The sequence below is a fragment of the Osmerus eperlanus genome, chromosome 10 (genome assembly GCF_963692335.1).
Source record: "Osmerus eperlanus chromosome 10, fOsmEpe2.1, whole genome shotgun sequence".
NCBI lineage: Eukaryota > Metazoa > Chordata > Actinopteri > Osmeriformes > Osmeridae > Osmerus > Osmerus eperlanus.
Window position 1 is genome coordinate 4,936,867 of NC_085027.1, and position 27,497 is coordinate 4,964,363.

Here is a 27,497-nt window from a genome sequence, read left to right on the forward strand (position 1 = left end):
TCACTCTGAAATAATCATCACACCACACTCCACTAGCACACAGTTGGGTTCCTTCCAGAAACTCGCTGAACTTCCCATAGATGAGGTGACAGAGGGAGGGAGGCATCCAGCCAGTGCAACAGTGTGTGTGCACTTTCCAAAGTGTTCCATAGTTGAAAGGGAATGATTATTTTATAAAATTTCTTGGGATCCTGTATTTTCATACCACACCAGTTATCAATATTATTAACACCAGTAATTAAATTTACAAAACCGCAATATTTCCTTAAATGATATAAATTCAGTTTCATACATGGGGCTAATTATACCACTAAAGCACGAGGAGGTGTATCAGCATGTTTTTCATCTGCCATTTGAAGGATGTGGTCGGCAACACAAAAGCAAGAGGAAAAAAACACGTGCTTTTCGGTGGTGGCCAGATGAGCATATTTCTGACATCTGGTAGGCTTTAATGTAATGCTCAGGTGGAATTGAATTCTTTTCATGGGCCCTGCTGTCCACTGAAGTGAAAGGGCATTCCTCTTATATGAGACGAGGCCAACATGAGGGTGGTACTGTACACAAGCAAGAAGATGGTTCTTGCTTGTGTACAGCTTGGTTGGGGGCTGTAGCAGGTTTGTTTCCACCCTACCCTACTAGAGGTTCAGAACTGCGCTTCAGAATCGGGCTTCACGTACCTTCACCAGGAAGAAGGAAACCCCGTATGTGCGAAGGGACCGGGCCAGTTTCACATACTTCACTTTGGCCTCGATCTCTGTCATCTCGCCACAGTTCTTGTGGTCCTGCACGTTTATTGAATATTTTCAAATGTTAGCTGTTTGATTTGAAAGTTAAGATAACTCATTGTGGGCAGACAAACGACTATATTTTTGTTTTTTTATTGTATACACTTTAATACACACCTGGAATATTTTCTTCTCCGATCCCCTCTGCTTGATGTATTCTTTTGGGAGAAACTCTTTCAGGCTGAAAATGACGGTATTGGTTGAGAGCTAATGCATTTTATACACCATTACTTTTGTTTGTTTTGGTGGCTTCAAGGTAGAAACAGAGCTTTTCAGTAAAAGGATTTGTAACAGGAATACAAAATGTGTTAGCCATTATATTATATTTAATATCATATGATGGCCCTTACAGCTTGCCTATATTGCCTATATCCTATATTGTGAAGTAATTTCCCCACAGTAGACATGCTTACTCGAGAAATCCAGGTTTGTGTTTGTGCTCTATGTGGGGTCCAAACTGGATCTGGGCCTGAATCCCGGCAAACTCGCAGGCCTTGTCGAACGACACGGGGTGGGATCCATTCAGGATGTCGTCACGGGCCTAGAGGAAGAAAAACACAAGTAAAGAGTCTGACCAAGCCTTTGATGATGATGCACTAGCTACCATCAATGTGGATTTAGGATTTCCTGAAACGTTTAGATTTAAGATTTTTAAACCCCCGTAAAAGAAAATAAATAAAAAAGGTAAACACAGCAACCGGGGGCGGTTTAGCGCGGCCTCTCTAATCTGCCTATCTTAGCTGTGATCTCATAATGAGGCAGTTGAGCTCATTGACGGCTGGAAGAAAAGGGTCGACACAGAGAGCCTGCCGTCTCATCGACCTGGTAATTGAAGCGGGCCTCTGTCTGAACTCCCCATCTAAGACGGCCTCTTAAGAGAGCGGGACAGGGCCGTTAATTGTGGTGCTGCCTTTTGTCCAGCTGTGGACGGGTAAAGGTCAGGGGTGTGTGTGTGTTAGCATGCGTGTGTGTGTGTGTGTGTGTGTGTGTGTGTGTGTATGTATGTGTCTGTGTGTGATTGGGAGAAAGAGGGAGTGAATGTGCTGGTTTGTCTACGTGTGCATGTATGTGAGCGTGCGTGTACATGTGGCGAGGGTGTTATCAGTATGAACAACATGGGGGCAGACAATGAGGCAGCAGGGCCGGGAGAGTCACCTCATTACTGGCAGCTGCAGTTGTCCTCCTATATCATTTCCCTGCATGTAGACTCACCCAGACAGGGGCACACAGAACGCCTGTCTCTCCTGCTCTTCAGAAATGAACAGTAACTATCAGCTATTAAATTCAACCAGCAACCTTATAAATTCGTATTGTTGTTGCTAATTGGCAATTTATTCTGACAGTCATAGTGCATTAACAATTGAAACATGGAAAGATGGGTGATTTGGCAGTCGTGCATAGATGGAAAAATGCAGGACAGGACAAAATGGCCACCACAACAAAGATGATCAAGGTGGCCACATTGGTTCAATCCATTGTAAACCCACGTGATGCACCTTGGGGTAGGGTTGACCTTTCTCAATTTAGGCACTGATTATTTCCTATCAAAAGTGTGACTTGTTAATCAGTTGTTCAGTACCTTCATTAACAAGAGAGAAGCTTCCGGACAAACCGCACTAATGCTGACTGATTAATGAATAACGTTCGCGAGTGTTGAGAATCATTAAATCTGTTTGGGAGCAGAAGACTACAGTATGGAAATCACCACATCTCTGTCTGAGAAGAATTGCAATGCATTAACGCTGCATATTATGAGGAAAAAGCTTTGGATGTGGGAAAAGTAGACAAGACGGAGAAATTGAGGGGTGGACGGGGTGAGAGAGTGAAATGAGTGAGAGGTGGACGGTAGAGTGATAAAGGAGTGAAGGAGAGCGACGGTTGAGAGACCTGGACGTAGAGCAGGTTGAGCTGGACGGGGTCTCTGGAGTCCACGTTCTGGTCGGAGTAGAAGAACTTGCGTCTGAGCAGCAGGGTTTCAGCCTCGTCCACTCCCTGCTCACGGAAGGTCCGACTATGGTCCAGCCAGTTCACTGAGAACACCACACACACAATATTAAAACTGTAGTTAGGGTGCTTAATCACGGGAAGCACATCCAAACATTCTTTGATTCTACCAGATAATTAATGTCCCATTCAAGCTTTGCAACGGGGTCAGTGAAAGGGTTAGCTTCACATTTCATAAACCATAACATCAAAATCCATTCTGGAATGCCCCCCCAGTGGTGTGTGATCATGTCAGCCAGGCAGTAAACCTGCACATTGTATTGATGAATGGCTTAATATCCTAAGCCCGTTGAAGACCTGGCCTGTCCATTGCATTCACCACATTAAGATGGCAGCATGGCACACAGGCCTCAGTCACAACACACAGGAAATGTACGCTTTGTGCAGGAAATGACAAACTGCCATTTTGTGGAGGAAACAGGAGCTGTTTTTCCAGAAATCTGCTGTATAATGATGAAGGGACATCCCCGAGTGAAATCGCCAACTCACGGTCGTCGTCTGTGTGAAGCTTGGCTTTGAGTTTCTCCATTTTCCTTTCATCTCGTAGCAGTGTTCGATCCTTCTTCAGGGTGCCCATCCCATCCTCCTTTTTCTCTTCCACCACCTCCTGGATCAAAGAGTACTCCTCGTAGTTGGTGATGCCTACGGAACAAACACAGGAGGTCTGGTGAGACACCCATTTCAATCACTTTCCCATTCATTTATGTGTATTAACAAGCCAGGCTGGTGACATGGGAAAACATTGGATATATTAAGCAAAGGGGCATCTTAGAAATGTAAGATACTGTAAGAGATATTAAGAGCTCTACCTATTCTACTGCATATGGTTACGAGCAGCTCTCCCACGGTTTTGGAGTCATCCACCATGATGGTTTTCACAGCCCCATCCAGCATCTTGATTTTCTGTGGCCTCTGTTTCTTCTTGTACTCAAGAATGTCCTGAAACAAAAGAAAGGGGGAGAGAGAAAGAAGGGGGGGAAGACAATCAGAGCGAAAGCGAGACAGAGTAGAGAGTGTCTGAGGAGTGACGTTTAGCCTGCAGCCAGCAACGAGAGAAGGATGAGAGGAAGGCAGAGAAGCTGTCGCTGTTTAACCGCCGCAAATTCCCCACCGCTCCCTCTCCTCACGGCGACAACACAAGGAGTGTCTCCAAATGCGTCGTGAGTCGACAATGAGCCTGATACCCGGGGGGCTTCGTGCATTCTCCCATGGGGGAAGGCGTCTTTCGAAAAAGGACAACATGTCGAAAGGAAACTCGGGTATCATCTCTGCCTGTTCAAGCTACTGTAACTGAACCGACTGCCATAGCGGTACACATCTGATGAGGGCGTGTTTGTCAGCCGTTCTCGAAACCTTGACTTCAATCAAATGTCAGACGTGTGGAAAGTGTGTGTTGTGCACAGGAGGCATGACAGAACTGCCACTCGGGCCAACAGCATTCGCACTCTCTCCCTCCATGGTCACAAGTAAAAACGGTAGCTCTGCCAGGCATTGCTGCGTCCCGAGGTCTCTGATCACTCACCCCATTCCGGAGCATGTAGTAGTCCAGGGTTCTCCCTGACTCCAGCCAGATCCCTTTCCTGGGGTCCTCGTCGGAGAGGAATAGACCGTAGTCAGAGGCTGGAAATGGCAAATGAAAACACATTTTAGAGATCAAGAAAAGTGAAAATGTCGTTCAGAGAGAGGACAGAGACAGAGAGATGAGGAGAGAGAGAGGACAGAGACAGAGAGAGGAGGAGACAGAGGGTACAAGCAAGGGAGAAGAGGAGCCTTTGGAGGCGCGATGTGGAGATTAGGGAAACCAGTGTGTGTGTGTGTGTGTGTGTGTGTGTGTGTGTGTGTGTGTGGTCTCCTCTCGACTGCAGTCAGATGTGGTTGTGTACTGTATGGTTGGTCAAGGTCCTACCTTGTCCGGTCTGGGCTTCCGGAACCCTCTCTCTGATCATCCTGCAGGCGTCATAGACAGCCGTGGAGGGCTCAAACTGCATGGTCTTCACCACGTTGCACTGGCGTACACAGATCTTCAGCGACAGGGCCACCATGTTGGCGGGCGGAGCGGGTGCTACTACACCTGTGAACAGAGGGAGACAGCAAAGCCCTTAACAGAAGCCAGAAAGGGAGTCAGGTGGCTGAGCGGTTAGGGAATTGGGTTAGTAATCCGAAGGTTGCTGGTTCGATTCCAGGCTGGGAGAAATGACGTTGTGTCCCTGGGCAAGGCACTTCACCCTACTTGCCTCGGGGAGAATGTCCCTGTACTTACTGTAAGTCGCTCTGGATAAGAGTGTCTGCTAAATGACTAAATGTAAATGTAAGCCAAGTCTTCACAGTCTAGGAGGGAATGAAAGCATCCCCTCAGGTTTATGTCACGCATGCAACAGTAACTGAAAAAGGGGGTGTCTTTCACATGGTTCTCAAGAAGCCTTTGCCCTGTAAAACTGGCTGACCTTATGAGAACACAAGGCTTCTCACTGTGTCAAGGGGTCAAAAGGTCACCAGAGGCCATGGTGGAAACAGTCAGCCCCACATGACCCCTCACACCCCCGCTGCCCTTTGGCACTCATGAGGGGACACAGAATGTGCCTCCTCAGTGAGATGTGTACACATGGGAGGTAACCATCTCTGTCCAAAAGGCCAAAGGAAGTGAACCATGCAATTACATTAAATGTAATTACATTTTAACTCAGCTGATTGGACATACAGTAAACACACTGGCCAGTGTATCAGTTTATGATAGCGTCATAGCATTAGCAAGCAATGATACATGGATTACATTGTGGTTATATTTGGCAGTAACCATATTAGTCAGATGGTTGTTGCTGATTATAAAGGGTGCTCCTTTCAAAAGCGCAATATGGAGCACAACTGTTGGTTATAGTTGAGCTTTGATTCTCCCTCCCCCTCCCCCTTCCCCCACCATCTTACTTCATACAAAACACCCCCTCTTTATTAAACAGTCAAACCTCTTTGCAGTCCAAATGTTTGAGATTGAAGGCAGGACACACATTGACCTTTTGTTTGGCTATTGCTCGAAATTGCACAGGTAAACGTAGAGTTTCCATTACATAGGAGGAAGGGCCACATAAAGTCCAGGAATTGGATTAGAGAAAGAGGAAGGACAGTGGAGGAGGGATAGCGAACTAACAAGTGATTTGTTGAGAAGATAACCTGCGTAGCATAGCCGATACTACCCCATTGGCCAGTTAACATCCCGGCCCCAAAGGAATCTCCAGAAGTATTGGTTTAGCTAAAGCTGACAAAACAAACTCAATCCACACATACACACAAACTCCCACAGACAATGTCACATACCAACACACACAGCAAATTTGTTTAACTGCGGGCCAAACAGCTATATCTTGTTTTCATATAGGTTTGAATCAATGCCATCTTGTTAGGTGTTTACACCAGTCACTTACAGCCTCCACAATGGGAGACTTGGAGGTCTGATCGTTTTTGCAGACGGCTTCTGCTTGGATATTGTCTTTCAATGTCTTCCTCTGAAAGTTAACCGATCCTTTTCGTTACTAGCATCCCATTCTCTCATTCATTGATTGAAAAGCCCAACACGCATCATGCTGTGGAATTGACATTGATTTCTCTGCTAAATCCCATGTGTTTATTCAGAACGATTATATTAGCTGCATCTCATATCTTCAATAATCCTCTCGGCAAACAAAACAGTATCACCCGTCATTTACACAAACAAAGACCTTTCCAATCCTCTCCATCTTAAGAGAGTCGATGAGCTTAAATTGGCTTACAGCATTCAGTGGCATAGCCTCATGCTGGTCTCACACAGGCCTATTTTATGCATGCCAGTCCCATCTCATTCTATGGTGTCTCCATGGTCCAGTGAGAGGGACATGCGACGTGATGTGAGAGCAGTGTCATCACAGACACTGCGGCGATGTGAGAGTTGCTGACTATGCTGTCATTCTGACCTAACCCAGTGCAAGTTCAAACCACTACACCATAAAGCACTTTGGAGCGAGTTTGTGTGTATGTGTGTGTGTGTGCATGCGCCGTGAGTGTGTATTCAATTACCCTCTCAGAATGAGAGCTGGAGTAATTTTCCAAATGAACTGATAGGCCTCCATAATAGGGTATGGAGTCAACCAAAAAGCTTTTCAAATGACTTCCAATCACTATCACAAAACTAGAAGCCATCACAATTGAGAATTGAGCTCAGTTTCCTCCAAATGAACTCAGCAGTGAGGGTCTTTGAATCACTGACAATGACATAGACAAGTTGGCTTAAGTGCGCCATCCTGTCCAGCCACCCAATCCATTTTCTCCTGAAGATAGGAGGATTTGCAGAGATCTAATACGATTTAAAAGAACCCAGAACACAAATACTTGAGTGATACCAACTCCTTAGATGGCCAGCTTAATCCAGCGTGGGAACAAGAACCATTTGGGAAATCCAGGTTTGTAGAGTTGAGTTTCTGAAAGAAGGTAAGCTAAGGTTTTGTTTGTTTTGTTTAGGGGTCATTCCAAGGATTCTACTTAGCATCTGCAGGCTCTGGGTAATGAGTAGTTTCAGCATGTCTTCGAGACGTCTGAGCCCCCGGGTTGCCTTCTAGGTGACCCCATATCGGTGTCTGTCTGGCTAGTGTAGGTGACATCAGCCCTAAATACACCTGTCATTTTTCCAGCCTTGTCCTCCAGCCTCTATCGATTTAATTAAGGCCAGTCAATGAGGGCTGCAGCCGACCAGCCAGCCCGCCAACCCCACTCCTCTCAACCAAGGTCACCTCCAGCCATGCCCCGACAGAAAGAGGACATCAGGAAACGAACACAAGCACGCACTGTAGACCTCACTCCCTTCGCCAAACACACGCCGCTGAAGACGAGCAGAGACATGTACAGTAGCATGAATACAGCGCAAGGTCATCGAAGCACATCGATAGTAACCTCTACCTCCCTCAGTTACACCTCCTCTCCCCTCCGTCTGTCCGTGTCAATGCTTCTGGCGCCGGTCTCGCATGACATAGTGTAGCTCAGGAATGGATATGGCTGTGTAGGATACACCCAACGTGCTGCCTGAGGTAGCCTATTACTTCATCATCTGCTGCTGGACAACTTGGAATGATTTGTAGTATCCCTGGCACAGATATTACAAGGTGAATGTCCTGGTCTATCTTTAAGCATTTCAATGTTGCGATTCAATGTATTCTCCATTGCCACACGCCCGTAGGTGCATAAAACTGCATCCTACATACATGTCTATAACATGCAACTTAAAGATCAAATACTATGCAGAGAATGGCATACTATTAAATTCTGACTGAAGATGAAATCTGACCCATTTGTTTCATTATGCAGACATGAAGGGGGGGGGGGGGGGGAGAATACACAGGGCTCAAAGAGAAAAGGGTCTCAATAGATCAATGGAGAGGAAGGGCTTCTGGGAATCCCCGGGCCTGGTTACTGTAATGGCCTCCAATTCAAGGGCACGCCATGTAGGCAGCGCTAGAGGGGGGGTGTCGGAGGAGATTCAATACAAAGGAAACACATCTGTGTGGCCACAAACACAGTCCAGCACAATCTCATTGTGTGACAGCACCTGGCTCTCCCACTATACACATGGCCTCAGGTAACGAAATGAAGTTGGTAGAAATAGAATCCCATTGGCCCCAAATTGGATTTGGTCTGCTAGCTACACCATTTAAAATGACATATTACTTAGCATGAAGGAAATGAAAATCAACCATCAATACATACAACGTTGTTATGGGGATGTACAGGTAAGGGAAACAAAAAACACCTGGTAAAACGACTCCAACCCTCAACTTGGAGCAGGCTTTGAAGCTGTATCAGCTTCCTAAATATGATTCTAATCAATGCAGGAGGCAGCTCTAATGTATTCCCAGAGCATGTAGCGCATTAAGATCCATCCATTTTACATGCTCTGGTGCTGAATAATAAAGAGGAAGCGCCCCTTTGTCAGTCTTGTCTTTACCACGCAGAGTCCCTGCAGGAGTTATTAGCGGCAAATACGTAGGCAGCGTTAGTAGGGTGGAGATAAAGTGGATCGCAAAGCTTGATCAATTGTGGACGCATTTCAGGTGTGATGCAGAGGGGGAACGAAACGGTTTGCGAACACACCGATCCAAACAGACGACGGTCTGATTGGGGGTTCTCTCGCTCGAGCTGTTCTGTTCTGTAATTCTTTAGTAATGGATAAACACAAGGCAGTTTAAGGAGAACAATGTTTGAGAGTCAATCTGCCATCTCTTGGAGCACGTCTTCAACGTCAGGTACACTTCAGCTAGTAAGACTACCCTGCTCTGGTAGGGGCGTGGCCCAGGGTTGGAGAGACCGTTGGGGATGAAACCATCTGCTCGGTGTATCCTCCCTGGTAGAGACAGCTTGGAGCCTCCAGCAGTCTGGCCCATGTGCAGTGCATTTGTCTACGCGTCTATGTAAATGGATTGCACGGAGTACATAGGCACCACCACACATCTTGTGAAACACGCACACACACACCACTCTTCCACTGAGGTGGAGTGTGTGGCCTCCTAGCCTGCTCCCTGGTTTCCACGGCGACTTATCAGTTTCACATGTGTCTCATTAGAAGGGCATCTGGATTCTCTCCATTGGCCCCTTCGACACACACGGTCAAACACAGTCATACACGCACACACAATCACCACACACACACACACAATCAAATACAAAGCCTTTACCACATGAGTTGACTTTCCCCCTCAGTGTAAAAAACAAAGCCTGCTGGAGCAGTTAGTCACCTGGTGGCCCTCGAGTTGGGCGACATACTGCATTCCTCCTGTTCTCCCGTGTGACACTGAGACTAATGTGGTGTGTGTGTGTGTATGTGTGAGAGACTATCCATGTGTGTGTAATCAACACTGAAACTGTATGTGTGGTGGGTGTGTGTATGAGTAACAGTATGTGTGTGTTCCATCACAGGCAGACGGTGAGGGCCAGGAGGTCCGTCTCAGCAGACAGCAGCACTAACACAGGGGTAGGGTTTCAAACAGAAAGGAGGCACAGACAGGCCTCGCCGGAGGGGAGAGAGGGGAGCCCACAGACAGACACTCGGTACAGTTTCAGCTAACCTCTTTTCTTTCTCTCAAGATCATGAGGAATGAGCCTGGGCTTTCACATCAGCACTAGGCTGAGTCTACACTGTGCTAACCCTCTCACAGTCTTCGTCCATTCTTAACCATCAGAAAGGGGGAGGAGGAGAAAAAAAAAAAAAAAAACTGGCCTCCAAAGCTGTTATTCGGCCCTTTGGTTTACTGGTAAAGTATTGATTGGTTTCATGAGTGTGTATCAGTGATAGACATGGGTCTAAGTGTGACAGGCATTCTTACAACGGTGTGCTAGCTAAAGCTTACGTCTCACACAGCTGCGTTCACTGAGGGGTTGCCATGGCTACAGAGTCTGGATGAGCTGGCCAATATCTGCCCTGAACAGAGAGAGCGGGAAGGTAATGGCCATGCACACTCATCCTCAGGGTTAGGTGTAGCTCAGTGGTAGGGCATTGGTGGCAGAGCATTTCACGGTAGATCATAAAGATACAAGTTTAAATCCCCCCCCTCTGTACGTGACTTTGGATAAAAGCGTCTTCTAGGCCTAAATGGAGGATGACGCATCATCATTACATTATTCAACCCCCTTCACGTGTCCTACCTTAGAAAAACACAGTTGATATCGCCACAGCACTGCATATGACTTCTTTCTGTGCTTTATCTGCCATTAGTGGAAGGGTTCAGAGATTAAACTTCCCACATCTGATGCACATTCACCATAGAAGTGATGTGGCAAAAAGAAGTCTCTGTACTCTGAGCCTCTAGTGTAACGTACACCGTGCTAGCTTCGAGTGACACGTACACCGTGCTAGCTTCGAGTGACACATTCTCTCCGAAAGCAAAATCAGCCCCCAACTGTGAGGTCACTCACACCCTCACACTTCAAAACAAATCCCCCACACACAAACACGCAAGCCCCATGAATCCAGTGTCATGCATGCATTTCTCACACATGGACTCTACATCTTCCAACAACGAGAGATTGATTTCTGGAACATTCTTTCAGGGTGAAGAAAAAAATAACGGTCACAACACAACACACACTACCCGGATCCAGAAAGGATCGGTCTCTGCAACTGTTTGGTTCCCAGCAGACATTTCAGCTGCACTATCCGCAGCTGTCCTGAGCTTCTGAAACATGCTGCACAAGCAGCCCAAGCTACAAACATTTGAAGCCCTGTTACACAGGCGTCCTGGTTCACCCCTGCCAGCCCTTCTACACACTTCCACTTCATCCCAAAGCTCACTAGGGGAACCAGCGACACAAATGCGTAGTGAGCCAACTTCAGTGAGTTATAACTTCAGGGGCTGGTGTTGTGCGGTGTAAACAATATCCCCATATGGCAAATATCAATCTTTCCCTGAAAGACACAGCTTGGATTCTCCTTCAGACAACGTGATTTCACAGAGCTTCGCCACACAACATGTGGGCAGAGGAATGTTCGGTTGGAAGGTAGAGAAGGAAAAAGATGAATACATTTATTTTAATCGCAGAAAAGGGCACTGTTGAAGACAAATGGATGTAGGTGGAATATATACAGCATGGTTTGAAATCCATCAAAAAAGCAAGGAAACCTCTAGTACATTTTTTGGAATGTGTGCCAGTACAAGGAATTTCAGTAATCATTTCCAATCTGTAACATCACATTTGCACTAATATGTCTTTATACAAAAAAGCACACAAAGTCTGTGAATTGTTGGATAGTGACATCCTTGTCCCATCAGCAGACCTAATCCTCTTGGTTGTGTGGTTAACATCAGGAAGAGATGGGAAATCAATACAGCTTGTCAGGTACTTAAGGACACAATCCTGAAGCTCCTGGCTGACTTCGGCCTTCAGAGTTGGAGCTGGCTGAGGTGAGAACACAGAGGACATTGGAAGCTCATTCTATGGCATGACAGTGCAGTGACGGGGCAATGCACTGGTTGTGAGGCTGGCAATGGGACACACACACATACCTTGCCTGCGATGGTATCAAGGCCTAGAAATCAGGTGACTCATCGCTCCGGTACCAGCCAGCTGCTGGGGACCTGGCACCATGGCCAGCAAGCCGACCAGCTGTAACAGCTTACTAGGAAGATGGCTGTCAAGAGCGAGTGTGCGGGTGAACGATGCCTGTCACATGCCACTCTAGAGCTATTCAGCTCACCATGGGGCCCATTACCAGGCATGAGAACATTGCTAAACATAATCGCTATACTATCCATCACAGCACTGGTGGATGTTTTAAAATGAGCAGCACAACTGTTTCTGCCAGAAAGGGTGTCTAGTTCCTTTCAATCTCCCCTAAATAATTACAAAACCATCAAATTGGCAGATGTGCAAAGCCAACAGTATGACATCACCCTCAATAACCAAGAGTGGCGCACAGCTCTTTTTGGAAAGACTTAATAGCCAGCCACATCATGTAAATCTCCAAACAATCCTAGCTACAGTGCTAAAAACGTACAAAATGACCAGTAGATTTTGATGTATCAAGCAGAGTAGAGTGGTTAAATAAGGCTGGGATGCTGACTCAACATTTCCACACCAACAACTTCCATTCAAGTAAAAATGTAATTGCTGCCCTAAAACATGTTTTCAGCCACTGAAAGTTAAACAGCGGCAAACACTTGTCAACAGCAGAAGCTAGGCGGCAGAAGCTAGGCAATTTATGACTTTCTGGTCGTTGAATGACGTTAACTTTGCATCCTCAGAAACATAAACCACCACCACCATAATCTGAACACTCGAGTTTCAGAATGTTCTTGATTTCATTGCTGTAATAACTGAAAAATAACCATATTCTCTTGACAGAGGGGGGGGGGGGGGGGGTAACCTGGTCCTAACCAGACTCTCGTACATTTCATTTGTACAGAGTCTGGCCTCGCTCCATTGACAAGCGTTGACTTCCTTGTAGGCGGGTACTCTGTTGAAGTTTAAAACTATTGGATCTGCCCAGAGCCAATCTGATCTGCCATAACCAATCGCTAGCGTTCGCCTTAGCCAATTCCTTCACCACTACTGTAACAGAGCTAGCTGCCGTAGCTGGAAAATCAAACTGTTCCCGAACCCCGTGGGGAGGAGGGCCACAACATCATGGCCACCAACAAAACTTGTTCTTGCTCTGGCTTTAGCTGTTGGATATTCGGCAGCGTTGCCACAGCAGTCCGAATGGCTTCGCTCGCATCTTTCTCCGCCGCCATTATGGAACTACAACACAAACTAGCACACGACATCAACGTCATCGTTCTCAGCCACTCCCTCTGTTCGCTGATTGGCCGGTTGAAAATCAACCTGAAAAATCTGACCTGTGTACCGGGGGGGGGGGGGGGGGGGGTATTGTCACACAAATCACCATTTTCTTTGAGGGCCAACAATTGATGTTTCCCTTGGGTAAAGCCATGGTTCACTGATGACAGACTTGTGAGACGTGTACTGGCTCAGGTCCTGTAGAAGAGATTCCTGGCAGTAGCTTAAACCCCCACGCTTCACAGACCAATACCATCTTCAATCAGGAAGGTGGGGGGGGGGGAATTGAAATTACCATCCTTAGCCATTCTAATCTCGCTGGCATTGTTTGGCAAAAAACGAGAAAGTCCTCTTTAGCAGTGCTTAAAAGCCCACACACTCCATTGATCTAGTTGGCAGGAGTTCACAGTTAAGAGCATCTATGAAGGCACATGCAAACCACTATTTGTTTAAGTAGGGAAAAAGTCTTCACACAGAGCGATTGGAGAGTGCTGCACACAATGGAAAGAAAGTATCTCATGTAGTTAATCTTTGTATTTGTTCAGCCTGAATCTTAAAGATCATGCATTGCTCTTCAATCAAGCATATCTGTGTGAAATGCAAACCTCCTGCAGAGTTTAAGTACTTTAATTACTCCTCACTGCGGATATCAGCCTGACCATATGCTTATACTAAAAAGAGAAAGGCACCGTAGAATATTTACTAACTAGCTGAAACAATTAAAATGGATTAAATACTTAAACGGTGATGTATTTCATTAAGAGGGCACTCAAGTTAAATTATGGCGTTGCAATGAAATATAGCATATGTAATTATTTATAATGATGACGTTAGCCTCTTTTCAATTTGAATCCTTAAAACTAATGGCCAGGTAAGAAGCGAAACAAACATACTCCAAAGCTCGCCTTAGCATTAGTCGTTTCACTTTCAGCTTCATAGAGCATGATGCTCCACACAATATTTACTCACAGATTATAAGTGAAGCCCTCGACCGATCACCATCTTAGTACCAGACTTGGCAGAGTCAAAGTTGAACTTTGATTACTTATATGGACATAAGTGAAGTCTAGCAGGAATTATGGCTGTGTATGATGGACAGTGTCCACCCACTCCATAACATACACCCCACAGTTTATTTACCTGCCTCTTTTTTTCCCCCCACTAGAAATGTCCTCTCTCAGTGATAAATTTATTTATTTATTTAGTCATTTAGCAGACGCTCTTATCCAGAGCGACTTACAGTAAGTACAGGGACATTCCCCCGAGGCAAGTAGGGTGAAGTGCCTTGCCCAAGGACACAACATCAGTTGGCATGACCGGGAATCGAACTGGCAACCTTCGGATTACTAGCCCGATTCCCTCACCGCTCAGCCACCTGACTAAATAACCCAGTAATTCAAAGAGTCTAAAAATGAAGGCAACTGATGGGACTAGGTAATGTTTTCTTAATGTAAAAATGGCATATCATTGTGTTTTCTAAAACAATACTGGTGTTTTTCTTCCAGCACAGAAGATCTGTCATTATAATAATGCTTCAATCAAAGGGAAATGTGTGGAAAAGGTAAAGGTAAAGTCCAGGCCAAACCAATCAATCATAAATGTGGGGGAAATAACAGGACATTAGACATTTTGTTGGAAGAACAGAAGGCCAGTTAAAAAACGGCCATTGGGATTAAAAGCACCAATAGGACACACTTCATTGGGCAAACAAGTGTCAGCCATATACTCTAGTTTCCCATCACTGTCAGACTACTTGGCTAAGCACCCTCACAGCTAACATAGTAGATGGTTCTATTAGATGTCCACAGAAAGTCAAAGTACAGATTAATTTATGCAGCAGATTCTCTTCAGTTTGCACCGTATTTAGTTTAAGGAGACGTACATGATAAGTACATGCGTCAACATGGCAGAGTAACTGGTTTACAATGGGAACTACAAAAGTAAACTTTTCCAGATGTGGTTCGACGATGAGGGGCTGGGCACCATACAATCATGGTTAATTGCTCTGTGTCAGCATAAAAATACCACACAGAACCGCAGGTGCATGTAACACAACAGACAACACACACTGCACATGACACACACACACCACACATACTACACAACACCATCAATTACACACTACTCTATTGTATGGGGCATCTGGACAGGAAGCTGTTGGTTCAATTACCGCAGCTCCCCGGTACGGACAGGATATCTCACACAAGAGAGAAGCTCTCTGCAGCCACAGAGCCAGCACCACTCAGCACCAACGGAGAGCATGATGGGGTGTGTGAGAATGTGTGGGAACGAACAGACAGAGGAGGAGCAATAGAAAAGAGAGCGAGAGCAGGAGAGAGAGAGAGCGCGAGAGAGAGAGAGGGGACATATAGGGAGAAAAAGAAAAAGAAAGAAAGAGTGAAGGAGAAAGAGAGATAAGAGAGAATACGAGCTGGGCACTGGGGTGCACTGAATACAATACAGAAAAAAGGGAGACAAAACAAGCAGCGAATTGCAGAAAACAGAGCAATAAGATGGAGATACAGCTAAAGAGATGCTCCAATATTGTCCCCTGCCTTATTTAGAAGCAGTGAGATGAACCTGCGTAGAAAAAGGATGGTGCCTGCCTCCCTCCCTGCATGTCTGCCTGTGTCTTAACTCTTTCCAGCCTCACTATTTCACACTCCACTTCCGCACGTCTCCCCGGCAACCAATGTTTGGCTTGATTCCCTGCCGTGGCAACTCTTGACTATGTAAACGTGACACTGGTTATGGGCCCCTGACTGCGAGCACATTCATTGGATTAAGGCAACTTGGGAGTTAAAAATGAATAAAACACATTTGGATGGCTTCTCCCCAATTAATGACAACAACAAAAAACAACAATGTGAGAGAATCCACTTGCTAGTAAGTACTGAGTGTGGGGCGTTTGGGAAGGGATTGATTACACTTTGCTGTCAAATCTCTGACATTTAGTCTTACCTTAATGCCGACGATAATGCAGCCTCTGTCAGACGTCTGCAGATATTTACAACTAAAAAAAGAGAGCAGAGAGAGACACTCATGAGATTCCCTCACAGACATATTCAATATTAAAAGGTTTAGATGAAACAGTCTACAACACAGTACATGACAGGTGAGCCCGGTCCCATATGCATGGCGACGGCTTCAGCAAATTAGAGCATTGTTATTCTACAGAGATCCTGTTCTACGGGAAAATGGGTATTTATAGGTTCTAATATATCCAGGACACCATATGTCACACTTTAATAGTCAGTGCGTCACAATTAAGATATACCTGAGGCAAAAGTTTTTCTTAGTGTCTCTTGACACCCAACAGCTTTCCAAGGACCTCATATTTCTACAGGATCATTCTGACAGCAAATTTCAATCACAGGTGCCAAGCCTCATATGGGGAGAAATGGTCTATTTTGTCTGAGCATGAGCTAATGGAACCAGCTGCAGAGCCCTTCAGAGGCGGACCTGTGACTGAAAGGCACACAAGGTGGAACATCACCGTGAAAAATCATTGGACACAAGCGCTCCCTCACTTTTCCCCTTACCTTGATACACCGCTTATAAAAATTGTAAAAATGGTCCTTCCAACAGGGTGTATCTATTGTAAGTTAACACACTTTCAGTGGTGTGTCATTTTAAGACAAATGAGACATAGGAAAATAAGATTCTGGTAATTTCCCTAAACCTATGCAGACAGCTTTTGCATGGCAAAACTACCAAACAATGCAACTCAAGACGGAGGGGTCAAACCAAACTGGTCCATTCAGGTGAAAGCCAACACAGGTCAATCTATCTAATTGGGAGTAATGGATATCCGTCAGGCATTTGATCCCCTGCTTACACATCAGTTCTGGGCCACAGCTCAGCTTTTAGCTCACTAGCTAGCACCAACAACTTCAAAACACCGTGAGGTAGAACCCCACTGTATTGGCAGCAAGGAGGTATAGGCCTCAGATTTCAGACTGCTGGTAACTGATATACCCTAATTTTTCAAATTTAACTGAGACAGAGAAAAGTTCAATCAATAGAGGTTTTCATCTCTTCACTTTTACACTAACAGCCTTATTGTAAAAATAAAACCTGTGCATGTGACAACACAGCGAGGGTGAGGACATAACATATTTGCAACGATGGATGTAAGGTGTTTGCCTACATCACAAGCTTCACCAACTGACTGCACATATTACAAAAGAACCAGAAGAAATTCAGGTAACCTCAAATATCAAACAGGAACTCCAGGCAGCGCCCCTAAACTACACAGGAATTCCTGAAAAGGGACAAAATGATGTGATGATGAACCAAGCTTATTTTATTTTTTTACTAGCCTTAAGCAAAAACTACATTTGAGCAGCAACAAGACTAACAAAGCACATTGAGGTAGAACCCTTATCATGAGCCACATAAAAAGAGGCATCTGCATTCTTGTACTTCGGTTTTCTAAGCCCCCAAGGAACTGCATTGGGGAAAAATACTAAAAGCCTTACAGTTTTAGGAGGCTCCACAGACTATCCATAGGTATAGCTGCTAATACTTGGGAAAGGCATTTCATCCCCTGGGGTCTCCAGAGGTGGGGCACAGGGGCATATCACCACCAGTAATCTGAAGGAGTAGCATACACCACATGAGACTCCATTGTTCAATCCACCAACTTCTCCCACTCTTTCTCCATACAAGGTAAACATGGCAGGACCACTCAGACAACATGGTGCCATAGAAACCTACTAACGCAAGCTAAAAATTTGGTTTTAATAAAGCTGCACTCTATGGCATCTCCCACACAAAATCATATTCCCTTAACATGATTAAGAGGGTGTGAGAGAAACAGCAGAGGTAAATTAAGTCACCTCACCTAGTTCATGATTAAACCACCCCCTTCATGACAAAACACTAATCCAATCTTTTTAGCAGCTGCCCAAACAATGGGAGTGGCCCTATGCTAGGTGTTAAACAGAAATCGGATTCATCTTAAGTCATTCCAAATGGGTTTATGTAGTAAGACGGTGTTTGGCATACTCATGCTGCAGTATCTCCACATACTCAACAGAGAGGACGCTCCCCATGATGTCTTGGAACTTAAATATAGGTGCCACATTCCAGCCACAATGTATTTAGGTTCTGGAACCCATCCATTTGTGGTGGGTGCAGGATTCCCTAATTAACATAGGCTGTATGATACACTGATATTGCATTAAGATTGGTTGGTTTTTCTAGCTCTACCGTAACAATCTACTCCTGCTGTTTTGTTCTTGGGGGTACTGTAGCACTGGAAACAACAAGGGCAATCTAATCATGTTATTCTCTTGGAATCAGCAGAAGTTCTGAACCTGGCTTTGTTTGTTGACACAACCCCAGCCTGATCTTCTAATGAGAGTAAGGCACAGTGACATAAAACACTTAACCTGCCTCACAGGTCTGTGGACAAACTTCTATTGAATGGTTCTGGCCTTGTGACAGTGTGTCTCCTTACAAAAGCAGGTTTATTTAGTCAAAGCTCTCTAACGACATTATTTGAATGTACAGGCAGCTTTGTATTCATCACATGTATTAATTGAAAATGAAGGAAACGTTAACATCATCCTCGCTTAAAATGTGTGGTCAGGTTAGTGTCACTAAATCATTTGGAACATCCCAGATCCGCTTTGATACCTCACTGACAGAGAGGCCCGCTAATTGTCTGGTGTCTTCTGCAACCCTCCCATGGATCATTGAAGCACCAGCTATGCAATTAGCTAAGTGGGTCCTTTGGATGTGGGTTCAGTAAATGTAGTGACGACATGGTGAAGAGTCTGTATGCCTACTGGCCCACCTGCCTTGCACTGTGCTGTGGTGAACATCAGTGTTTCTCCTATAAATCGTGCAGGTTTGGCAGCATCAAGCCAATGAATGTAGTTTAAGTCACCCTGTCCTTGGGATCACTTTGTTTTAGCTCTTGAATATACCGAACTATGGAAGCAAATCAGTGAAATAATGTTTTGAATTTGAAAAGGCATTGATTCTTAATATTTAAATTTCAACATTCGGTGGTGTTTACATTTCGATATTAAGTATTCAATGCTTTTTAAAATTAAAAACATGTGTAACTGATTTGCATCCATACCGAATGGACAAATATTTGAATGCTACATGCTGAGCCATCAAGCGCCTTGTCAGTCTAGGGTTTTTCGGTGTACCACCAGGCCTAAAAAGAATTATATGGGAAACTCTGTACCCGTTCTGCATTTTGATTCCGAAACAGCATCAGAAACAATTCGGTATAAGAGGAATAAGTACTGTAAAAGACAAAAGCCTTTTCCAACTCCTATTTGAGCAGGGGCATATCGACCACCGCCTGCTGGCCAGGGGCTACGGGGCTTCACTGCTGAGAACAGCTTCTTATACTCTCCACGGACACAAACTACCGTCTCTTCCATAGGGGTACGGAACAAGCGATCGATGAACAAAGAATCCCACTGAGACCAACATCCTGAAAGCACTCCTGTTCTGAGAGTGTTCTCTCCACTGAGATAATCAAGCAGATAAGGAATCGCACACTGAGCTGGTTCTCTAAATCATACTGCCTAAATCTCTTAAAACGACAGCTTTTGTAAAAGGTATGTAACACCTATGGCATTTAAATCTTCCTAATGTAATCCAATACTGTGAACTGTTATTGTCAAGGCACACTGATAGAACATGTAGTAAGTTCAGAATCAGAATCAGCTTTATTTCGCCAAGTAAGTTGGCACAAACAAGGAATTTACTATGGCAGGAAGGCCCAAATCAGGTACGTTTATAGGCTGGATCAGTCCTAAAAACCTGTGATACCCGTCCAATTCAAATAATCCCATTATCACAGTTCAGAATAGATATAGAGAAGAAAGAAACACACAAAACAGGCTTTCTTATTTATCAACACTGTACATCTGAGCAGGGACACACGTCCATCAACAACCTCCATCAAGAAACATTATGATACACTGACGTTTAAGCAGTCCAGTAGTTTTTCTTGATTCATATGTTCAAGGCTGTGGGCACACATTAAAGACTGTGGACGAGACAGATGGACTATGATCTCATCACTGATTAGATGCAAGTCATTAGGGTATCACCTCTTCTTCAAGAAAGCGACCCTTATGCCAAAAGGTGAACGAGTACTCGGATGCCTACAGCATGAGTAAACGCCTATTGAGTTGTTCCCTTTCTCTTGCAGTCAGCTCTTCTTTCATTGTGTTTTTTTTTAGCGAAGGTTCAAGACATCTGCGGTGCAGCTGTTGCTCGCCCTCCCCGTCAGAGGTGAGAGGGTCAGGAGGTCAGGAGCCCTGTGTAGACAGCATTTAATCCTGGCTATGGCCAATCGCTGGAAATCAAACACCACCCACACAGACTACATACAGGCCCGTCTCCAGTCTCACTGCTTTACAAGGCAGCCATCCCTCCCCCCTCTAGAGACAAGCAAGATTCTAAATGATTAGGCCTACTCTCCCAGTAAGGAGGGGCATAGCCAGTAATTCAATTAGGCAGGCCTTCAGCCCTTCTCCCAATGCCATGAATGGAATCAAGCACATCCATCCAACTGGGGACTAGGAGGAGGAACAGCAACTGTGTTTACATTCGTGGTTTACATTAAACCTGTGCCCTGAGTGCATATACGTTTGTACTCCCACTCAAGAACTGTTTTCCCACAGAAGCAGATGCAGAGGTCACATGGCTGTGTTTCCTTGTGCTGTCAGGTAGCCTGACAACCATATACAGGAGAGAGGTGAACCTGACAGGGTTTATTGAGTGCCTCTGCACGGCTGTCATCAACAAAGCCATCGAAGCGAGACTGAAGCGGCACCTGAGGAACAGGCGCGTAAACCCAGTTCAAATAAAGTAGAGGATTAGGGGACCTCAGTCCGTTGAATCAGGAAGAGGAGACACTCATTCTGCTAAGTGCAAATAATTCATTATTTGTGAAAGATTTTAATTCCATATTCGATTACACTTCGCCTAAATTATATCAAGAAATCGAGAACTTCTTTTGCATCGTGTCCTCACACATTCAGAATAAAAATTGGGATCTAATAAGATTAGTCATTAGGATGCTGCCATTTGAAAGTGCGGCCGAGAGCTCTCTGGACCGCATGACTGTGGCTGGGATGGACAGGCGGTCTTCAGAGAAAAGAGAGAAAGCTGGAGGCCAGAGAGAAGGTCTGGGATAAACTGTCGCTGTCACTGCAGGTATGACGGGCATGCGGCAGACCGGTCTTAAATGACACTACGGTCCAGGCTCGCTCCCGATGGCACTCTGCCATTTTGGTAAGGGTAGAGCAGGGCACTGTTTCCCCCTTACAGCCACCCCACCCCTCTCTCATTCTCCTGCTCCCTTCCATCCGTCAAAGCGGCAGGGGCCTCCCATGAGGCTTACTGTATTCAGGACGGAGGAAACTCAGTCTGGCGCTTAGGGACCTTGGTGGTGGAGATACCAGCTGCCCGGCATTAATGACATAGCAAAGCAGCTTGAGCGAAACCCTGGTCAAAACTATGGAATTCCACTTGCTTACTAGATGGCATTGCCGTGTCCAACATACCCATGTTCCAACCAATGGGAGAGAACCCAATTCGCTTAAAACATTCAACTGTTTTGAGCTTTGTCTCGAACGAGCGGAACCATCTCTTCCACCTCAGCCCCAACTGAAAATTGAGACTAGGCTAGTCGACAAGTTGTATGAGCCACGCTATGGGGATCTACTGACCTGAATACAAATATATTTACATATAACAATTTGTTAAAAAATATTACAATCTGTCTGTAGGCGTTTGGCTGGTGATCCTAGCCTAGCCTTGTTTAGCTCTGCGTGTTACATCCCCCACCCCCAGAGAAGGCCTGGTGTCAGAAATCACCCTCACGAGCAATCCCTCTAATCTTTGTTACAAATCAGCAGTGGAGATCGGAGAGATCTTTAATCCTCTAGCTGAGTGGATATCTGCATGCAGGCATTGGACGCCTGCTGTCTCGTCCTACCGCTGTGACATCCAGAAAAAACTACTACAAAAATGACAAATCAAGGTATATGGAATACAAGGCTGCATAATAATAACTGGAAAATAAAACAGACCTGCTGTCCTTGTAACCTGTGGGAGACTGGAGATTACCTTGCCTAAAGGCAGGTAAACTGACCTGCAGGAAACAAATAGGCCTTTGGCACTAGGGAGAGGCACAAGGACATTGAAAGAAGAGAACAACATGACAAGCTGGCTCAGAGGGCTGTGCCTGACCATTGTGGAAGAACAATATAGCTGCGAGCAGCTTGGTTCGATGCTTTCTGCTTCGCAGAGGCTATGTCCCTTGGATGTCAGTCCTATTGTGTGGAGCAGGCAGCAGCCTCTCCCACTCTCATTCAGAGACATTAAATACCCTGCCCTATTTTGTGGTGCACAGACAAGATGGTAATAGAACACACAGACAGACATACTGTACACGCACAATCCTCACACGTCCTGTTGCAGTGTGAGATGTTAGATCACAACCCATTTCCCCCCCAAAAGAACTGACAGCTTGAGCTGGTTTATAAAGCCATCTTGATTGCATCAATGATTTTTCAATGCTTTACGAGTGGGACCGTTTCACTTGAAACAGGAGAGCTTACAAAATGCCACAAGTATCACCAATTAAAATGACTAGTGCACACAGTGCCCGTGATGCAGTCGGTGAGTAAGATGTCATGACACACACACATGAAATGGGCACATTGCCCGTGATACAGCCGATGAGTAAAATGGCACTGACAGATTTCAGAAATAATTGATAGTGCAGTGCCCGTGATACAATCTCCACATAATCTAGTCACTTCTGCACATCATAAAAGCTATTTCTCATTATCCGATCCACTGGCAGCGACTAAATTCGCGCAGGTCCACATATTCGCTCCTCGTAAGCGGCTGAGCGAGCGGAGGTGGGATTAGCACATACTTGCATATCCTTTCTTGTTGCGCTAGAGTGTTATGCTAGCTAGTTTTGTTTTGACTGGGAACATGTCTGATGTTGCTCGTCCACAAATGCCCTTGTTTAAACTAGCATGGCAAATGAAGCTCATTCTGATTCTGCATCTATTTATTTATAATAAACGCATCAAATATGGTCCGCTTCTCTTGCTAGGCGACCCGTTCGCCTGACTCCAGTGGCGAAAATCTGCTATCAATTTTGGGGGGGACGATTATATGACATTTTCTCAAGAGCAATTCCTGAGGGGGACACCAAAAGTACTGCTGTAACACATAGTATACATTTAACATAATACAATGTAGGCTATTAAAATGTCCTTATGTTTACAGTGATTTATTTGGGGGGACAAATCCTATTTTTCCCAGGATGGGGGGGGTCACCTGATTCACCTGGTCGTTATCCAAGCCTGATAACGACTATTCATTTGAATCAGGTGTGTTGGAGCAGGAAAACATCTCAAACATGCAGGGCAGGGGGTCCCGAGGACCAGGATTGAGAACCACTGGGCTAGACGATAACGATTTAGGTCAAACTTACAATAACCTAACTGGGATAGAGATGCTATAATTATTGGAATTTAAATGGGAACGATGGTCATGATTTTCTCTTTTGGGACTTGCGATATTGCACAAACACTAAGAACTGGATCTTCAGAACAGATGGCTGCTTCAAAGCACTTGGATTGTGCGAAGAGATCAGACAAACTTGATCTGGGTTTAGCTCTCCTCTGTACCATGTCCATTTCTATTGTGAGGTGACATGTGCTCACAGAATTCCAAACAAAGTCCATGTTTCAGGAGTACGGTAAACTGGTTTGAGATTTGAATCTGAAAATATTGTAGTGTAGAACGACTCTTAAAGCTGCAGAGTTCTGAATGTGTTTTTGACCGGATCGCTGGGGGTCAGATGGTTGGGGATCAGATGGCTGAGCGGTTAGGGAATCGGGCTATTAATCAGAACGTTGCCGGTTCGATTCCTGGCCGTGCAAAATGACGTTGTGTCCTTGGGCAAGGCACTTCCCCCTTACTTGCCTCGGGGGAATGTCCCTGTACTTATTATAAGTCGCTCTGGATAAGAGTGTCTGCTAAATGACTAAATGTTGGCCTGTTAATGATGTATGAACAGGTACTGCGCAAGTGACCTGTCACTGAAACTGGACTAGCATTTCAGCTCTGCTGCAGTGTGCACACAAAAACACAAGAGGAGAGGTGCTTGACTTCATACATGATATGAAATATGTCATTTTCCCCCATGCAGTGCAATAAAATGACCATCTACGCTACTGGAGGTCAATAGGCACAGTCACTTTTGGACAGATTCCTGTCTGATGTTTACAGGGGGTCATAGAAGGTGGTCAACACCAAGACCACAGGAAGAACCACATATCTGTACTCTTAAGTAAGCCAATTGTCACTTTTGCTGTACATGGGGCGACATGCTTACAGCCAACCAGCCAGGGAGAGGACCGCATTTTAAGGATGGTCAGACGCATGGTGACGATGCGTAAATGTCATAGATGCGGTGCGAACATTCTGCCCGGCTTCTGCCCCCCTCATCCATCCATTTACCAGATGTGAGATGATTTACGGTCTGCCAAAGCAACCTGTGTCATTCCTTCCTTGTGACGGTGCTGCAGCTGAGGTGTTGACACGCTAGCCGTGGGGCTGAGGAGGAAGAGAGCCTACCAAGTGAACCGGAGAGAGGACGCCGGAGAGAGGGAGAGAGACGGGGGGTGCTACCGTTTCCCGCTAGGTCAGCAGACTAGGGCTGATTCCAGCAGGGTTTATCTTTCAGCAGGAATACCACCTTCACACCAGAAGGAGGGGGAGAGGCGAGGGGAAGGGGGGAGAGGTGCATACTCTTGACAAAACACTATAAAGAGTAAATGCATGGCGGATAATACTGGGATTACCAAAATCATGAACAGACAACAGTAGAGATGTCTCCGAGGGGATGAACTATTCTTATGATCCCATTTACCCAGTTTACTGGCTGATATTCTGTACTTCATGGCATATCTGATTTGTAATGGGAAAACACTTGGCTACATTGATTGCCAAGGAGGAGCTTCAAATAACGTAAACGTGTTCATGTAATAGCCAGTGAAGAGCAGTGATAGGAATGCCCAGAGTAGTACACAATACACTTATGGCAATTTACCTGAATGTTCACACTAAGGGTGAGTGAAAGGCTTGGCAGTACTGCGAGCAGTCATCCCATTAGAGAATCTGTTGTTGTTAACCTCAGGGAATGTGGGCCAATTGAGGCCAACGCCAGCTCAATACCTGAAACAGGCAATAGAATCAGGACTTGGGAGCGCCCAATGTTGCTCATTCTTTAAAGACTGGCCCAGGCTGCCCAGCAAAACAATGCCAAAGAGGCTACCAGCACCAGGTTTCTATGTCGATACAGTGCAACAGTCAAATCCCCGGCCTGGCTAATTGGAAATTGTCTAAAGCTTCACAGTATAAGGCAAATAAATTCTGTGAAGCTCCAGTAAGACAGAGACACTATTTATCACGTTAAAAAGGGGAAGCTCCCCTGAGTCTGCCCTGAGGGTGTGTACATCACTGGAGAGGACTAGCAACCCAAGACAGGACAAGGCTAGCTTTATTCCTCAGTCCAAGAGACAAATGCCTGAGACCATCTTGAGAGGAGAGCAACAATGCACTGTTTGTCTCAGCAACCAGAGAACAAAAGCTCTTTAGAAATATCAAATAGGAAAAAAGTGCACAGAAAGAGATTAAAAGTTTATAGAACAATCACATTTCAATCAGGAAAAGCAGAAATACAGACATTGGATTATCACAATTAAATTCAAACTGGGTCCAGAAGTGATTAGGACATTTGAAAGCCAGGGCCAAGGCAAATAAGTAAACCCTTGAAGCATAAAAATCACAAGCTTTTCATTAGTCTCTTACAGAAGACACTAACTATGTAGTCAGCAGAGCCACAGCCAAAACTGTAGAGTAAGGGTTAAGAGTCCAGTCCTGATTTTTGGTCATTTACTAAATACTCCACTTCTGATATTTACAAAATGGCATTTTATCAGGGTACCCAATACACAGCACTGTCTGAGAATCAAACAACACAGCCAATACAGATGTTAGTGTAAATCCTTACCTATATAACTTGTGCAAATTGGAGCCTTCACCCAACTGAGCATTCACAGTCCTTTCAATAAACATAAGCCTTGTTAATGACTATTTTCCACAGTCAACTGGTTTAGTTTCCTTGGACACCATTAACCCCATCGCAAACCAGCTATTCCAATGAAAAATGAGCTCCCTGCCACCTTCCATTTGAGACAAGTGTATTAGTAATGACCCAGGAGGGGCACTTGAGCTATACTATTCACAAGTACTAAACATGAAACCATGATTTAATCTCCTCAGAAACAATTAATAAAAATATACTGTTTATGATGAAATGGGATGGATTTTGCAAGGAACATTATTATTCGCCCTAACATTATTTCCGTTAAGAGAAACTGGTAAGGCAGTGCAACTGAAATGTCCATATGTAGCCTACGTGGGCCTTTATGTCATTTTACACAAGTCAATGAAAAACAAGAGACAAACCACGAGGTTCTTAACATGGAACACCTCATTAAAACGGCCTCTCTTGAATGAATACCCTTCTAAGATCCAGGTGACATTGCGAGCCATTGACCCATCCCTGAATACGTCAATATCCTCATCTTGCACCATTATTGTGGCCGATGACAGCAGCAACAGGCCCACTGGACTGGTTCAGTTTAACGTGGAGTTTAACGTTAACCGTTATATCTACTTAGTTGTGTTAGCGACCACTGGCCCCTAGCATGCCACACAAATAAAAGGCTATTTCCATCCATTTGATTAACGTTGAGCTGTCCACATGTAATGCAATCCAGCTGCCACACTCATGACGCGGTCTTTAAGAAACTTTTTTAGCCAGGAGAGCTAAAGCAGAGCACAGAGGGTCTGAGGACTCTTTCGCCTAGCCTCTTTCTGTCCCCATTTTCAAAGCTGGGAGGCCTGGCTGCACTCCCATTCACTCTTCCTTCACTAATAAACAAAGAATGGATTCCCTTATATAGCCCTATTGAAAGAGCACACAGGCGACATCAGAAATGCTCATGCAAGGAATGTCATATAGCTACTTTATTTTTTTGAGTCATGGAGGTTTGGGCCAAAGGCATAAGAGGCATTGGCACTGTGATTGTGTAACGGTGGTACATTAATAGGCACTTAAAGAGCTATTTGTGGAAGAGTGCATTGACTAGATGGTGCACGGTCAAGTTGGCCATGTTTGACTGGGCTGGAAAGGACATAGGTTACATTAGAACATAGAAACGATTTTCATATAGGGCCATTAAGAAAAACGATCTTCCCACAGTGTGCTTAAAATGCATGAGCCCATTAAGGGGCCTGAGGTTGTTACAGTCAAACAGAACTGCCTGCTCTCAAGTCCTGTTT

At 45.1% G+C, this 27,497-nt stretch overlaps 1 protein-coding gene across 2 annotated transcripts in view; it reads right to left on the bottom strand.

The window, feature by feature from the left end:
* tln2a (talin 2a) overlaps positions 1–27,497 on the bottom strand; it is a 65,524-nt gene that overhangs the window by 29,927 nt on the left and 8,100 nt on the right. For both annotated transcript variants that reach the window (XM_062471038.1, XM_062471037.1), the window contains exons 2-10: positions 16,038–16,089; positions 4,696–4,860; positions 4,312–4,409; positions 3,599–3,728; positions 3,279–3,431; positions 2,673–2,815; positions 1,199–1,326; positions 903–966; positions 678–782 (exon numbers count right to left, since the gene is read on the bottom strand). In XM_062471038.1, the coding sequence (XP_062327022.1) occupies positions 678–782; positions 903–966; positions 1,199–1,326; positions 2,673–2,815; positions 3,279–3,431; positions 3,599–3,728; positions 4,312–4,409; positions 4,696–4,831 (957 nt within the window). In that variant the 5' untranslated portion in view covers positions 4,832–4,860; positions 16,038–16,089. The remainder of the gene's footprint in view (positions 1–677; positions 783–902; positions 967–1,198; positions 1,327–2,672; positions 2,816–3,278; positions 3,432–3,598; positions 3,729–4,311; positions 4,410–4,695; positions 4,861–16,037; positions 16,090–27,497) is intronic.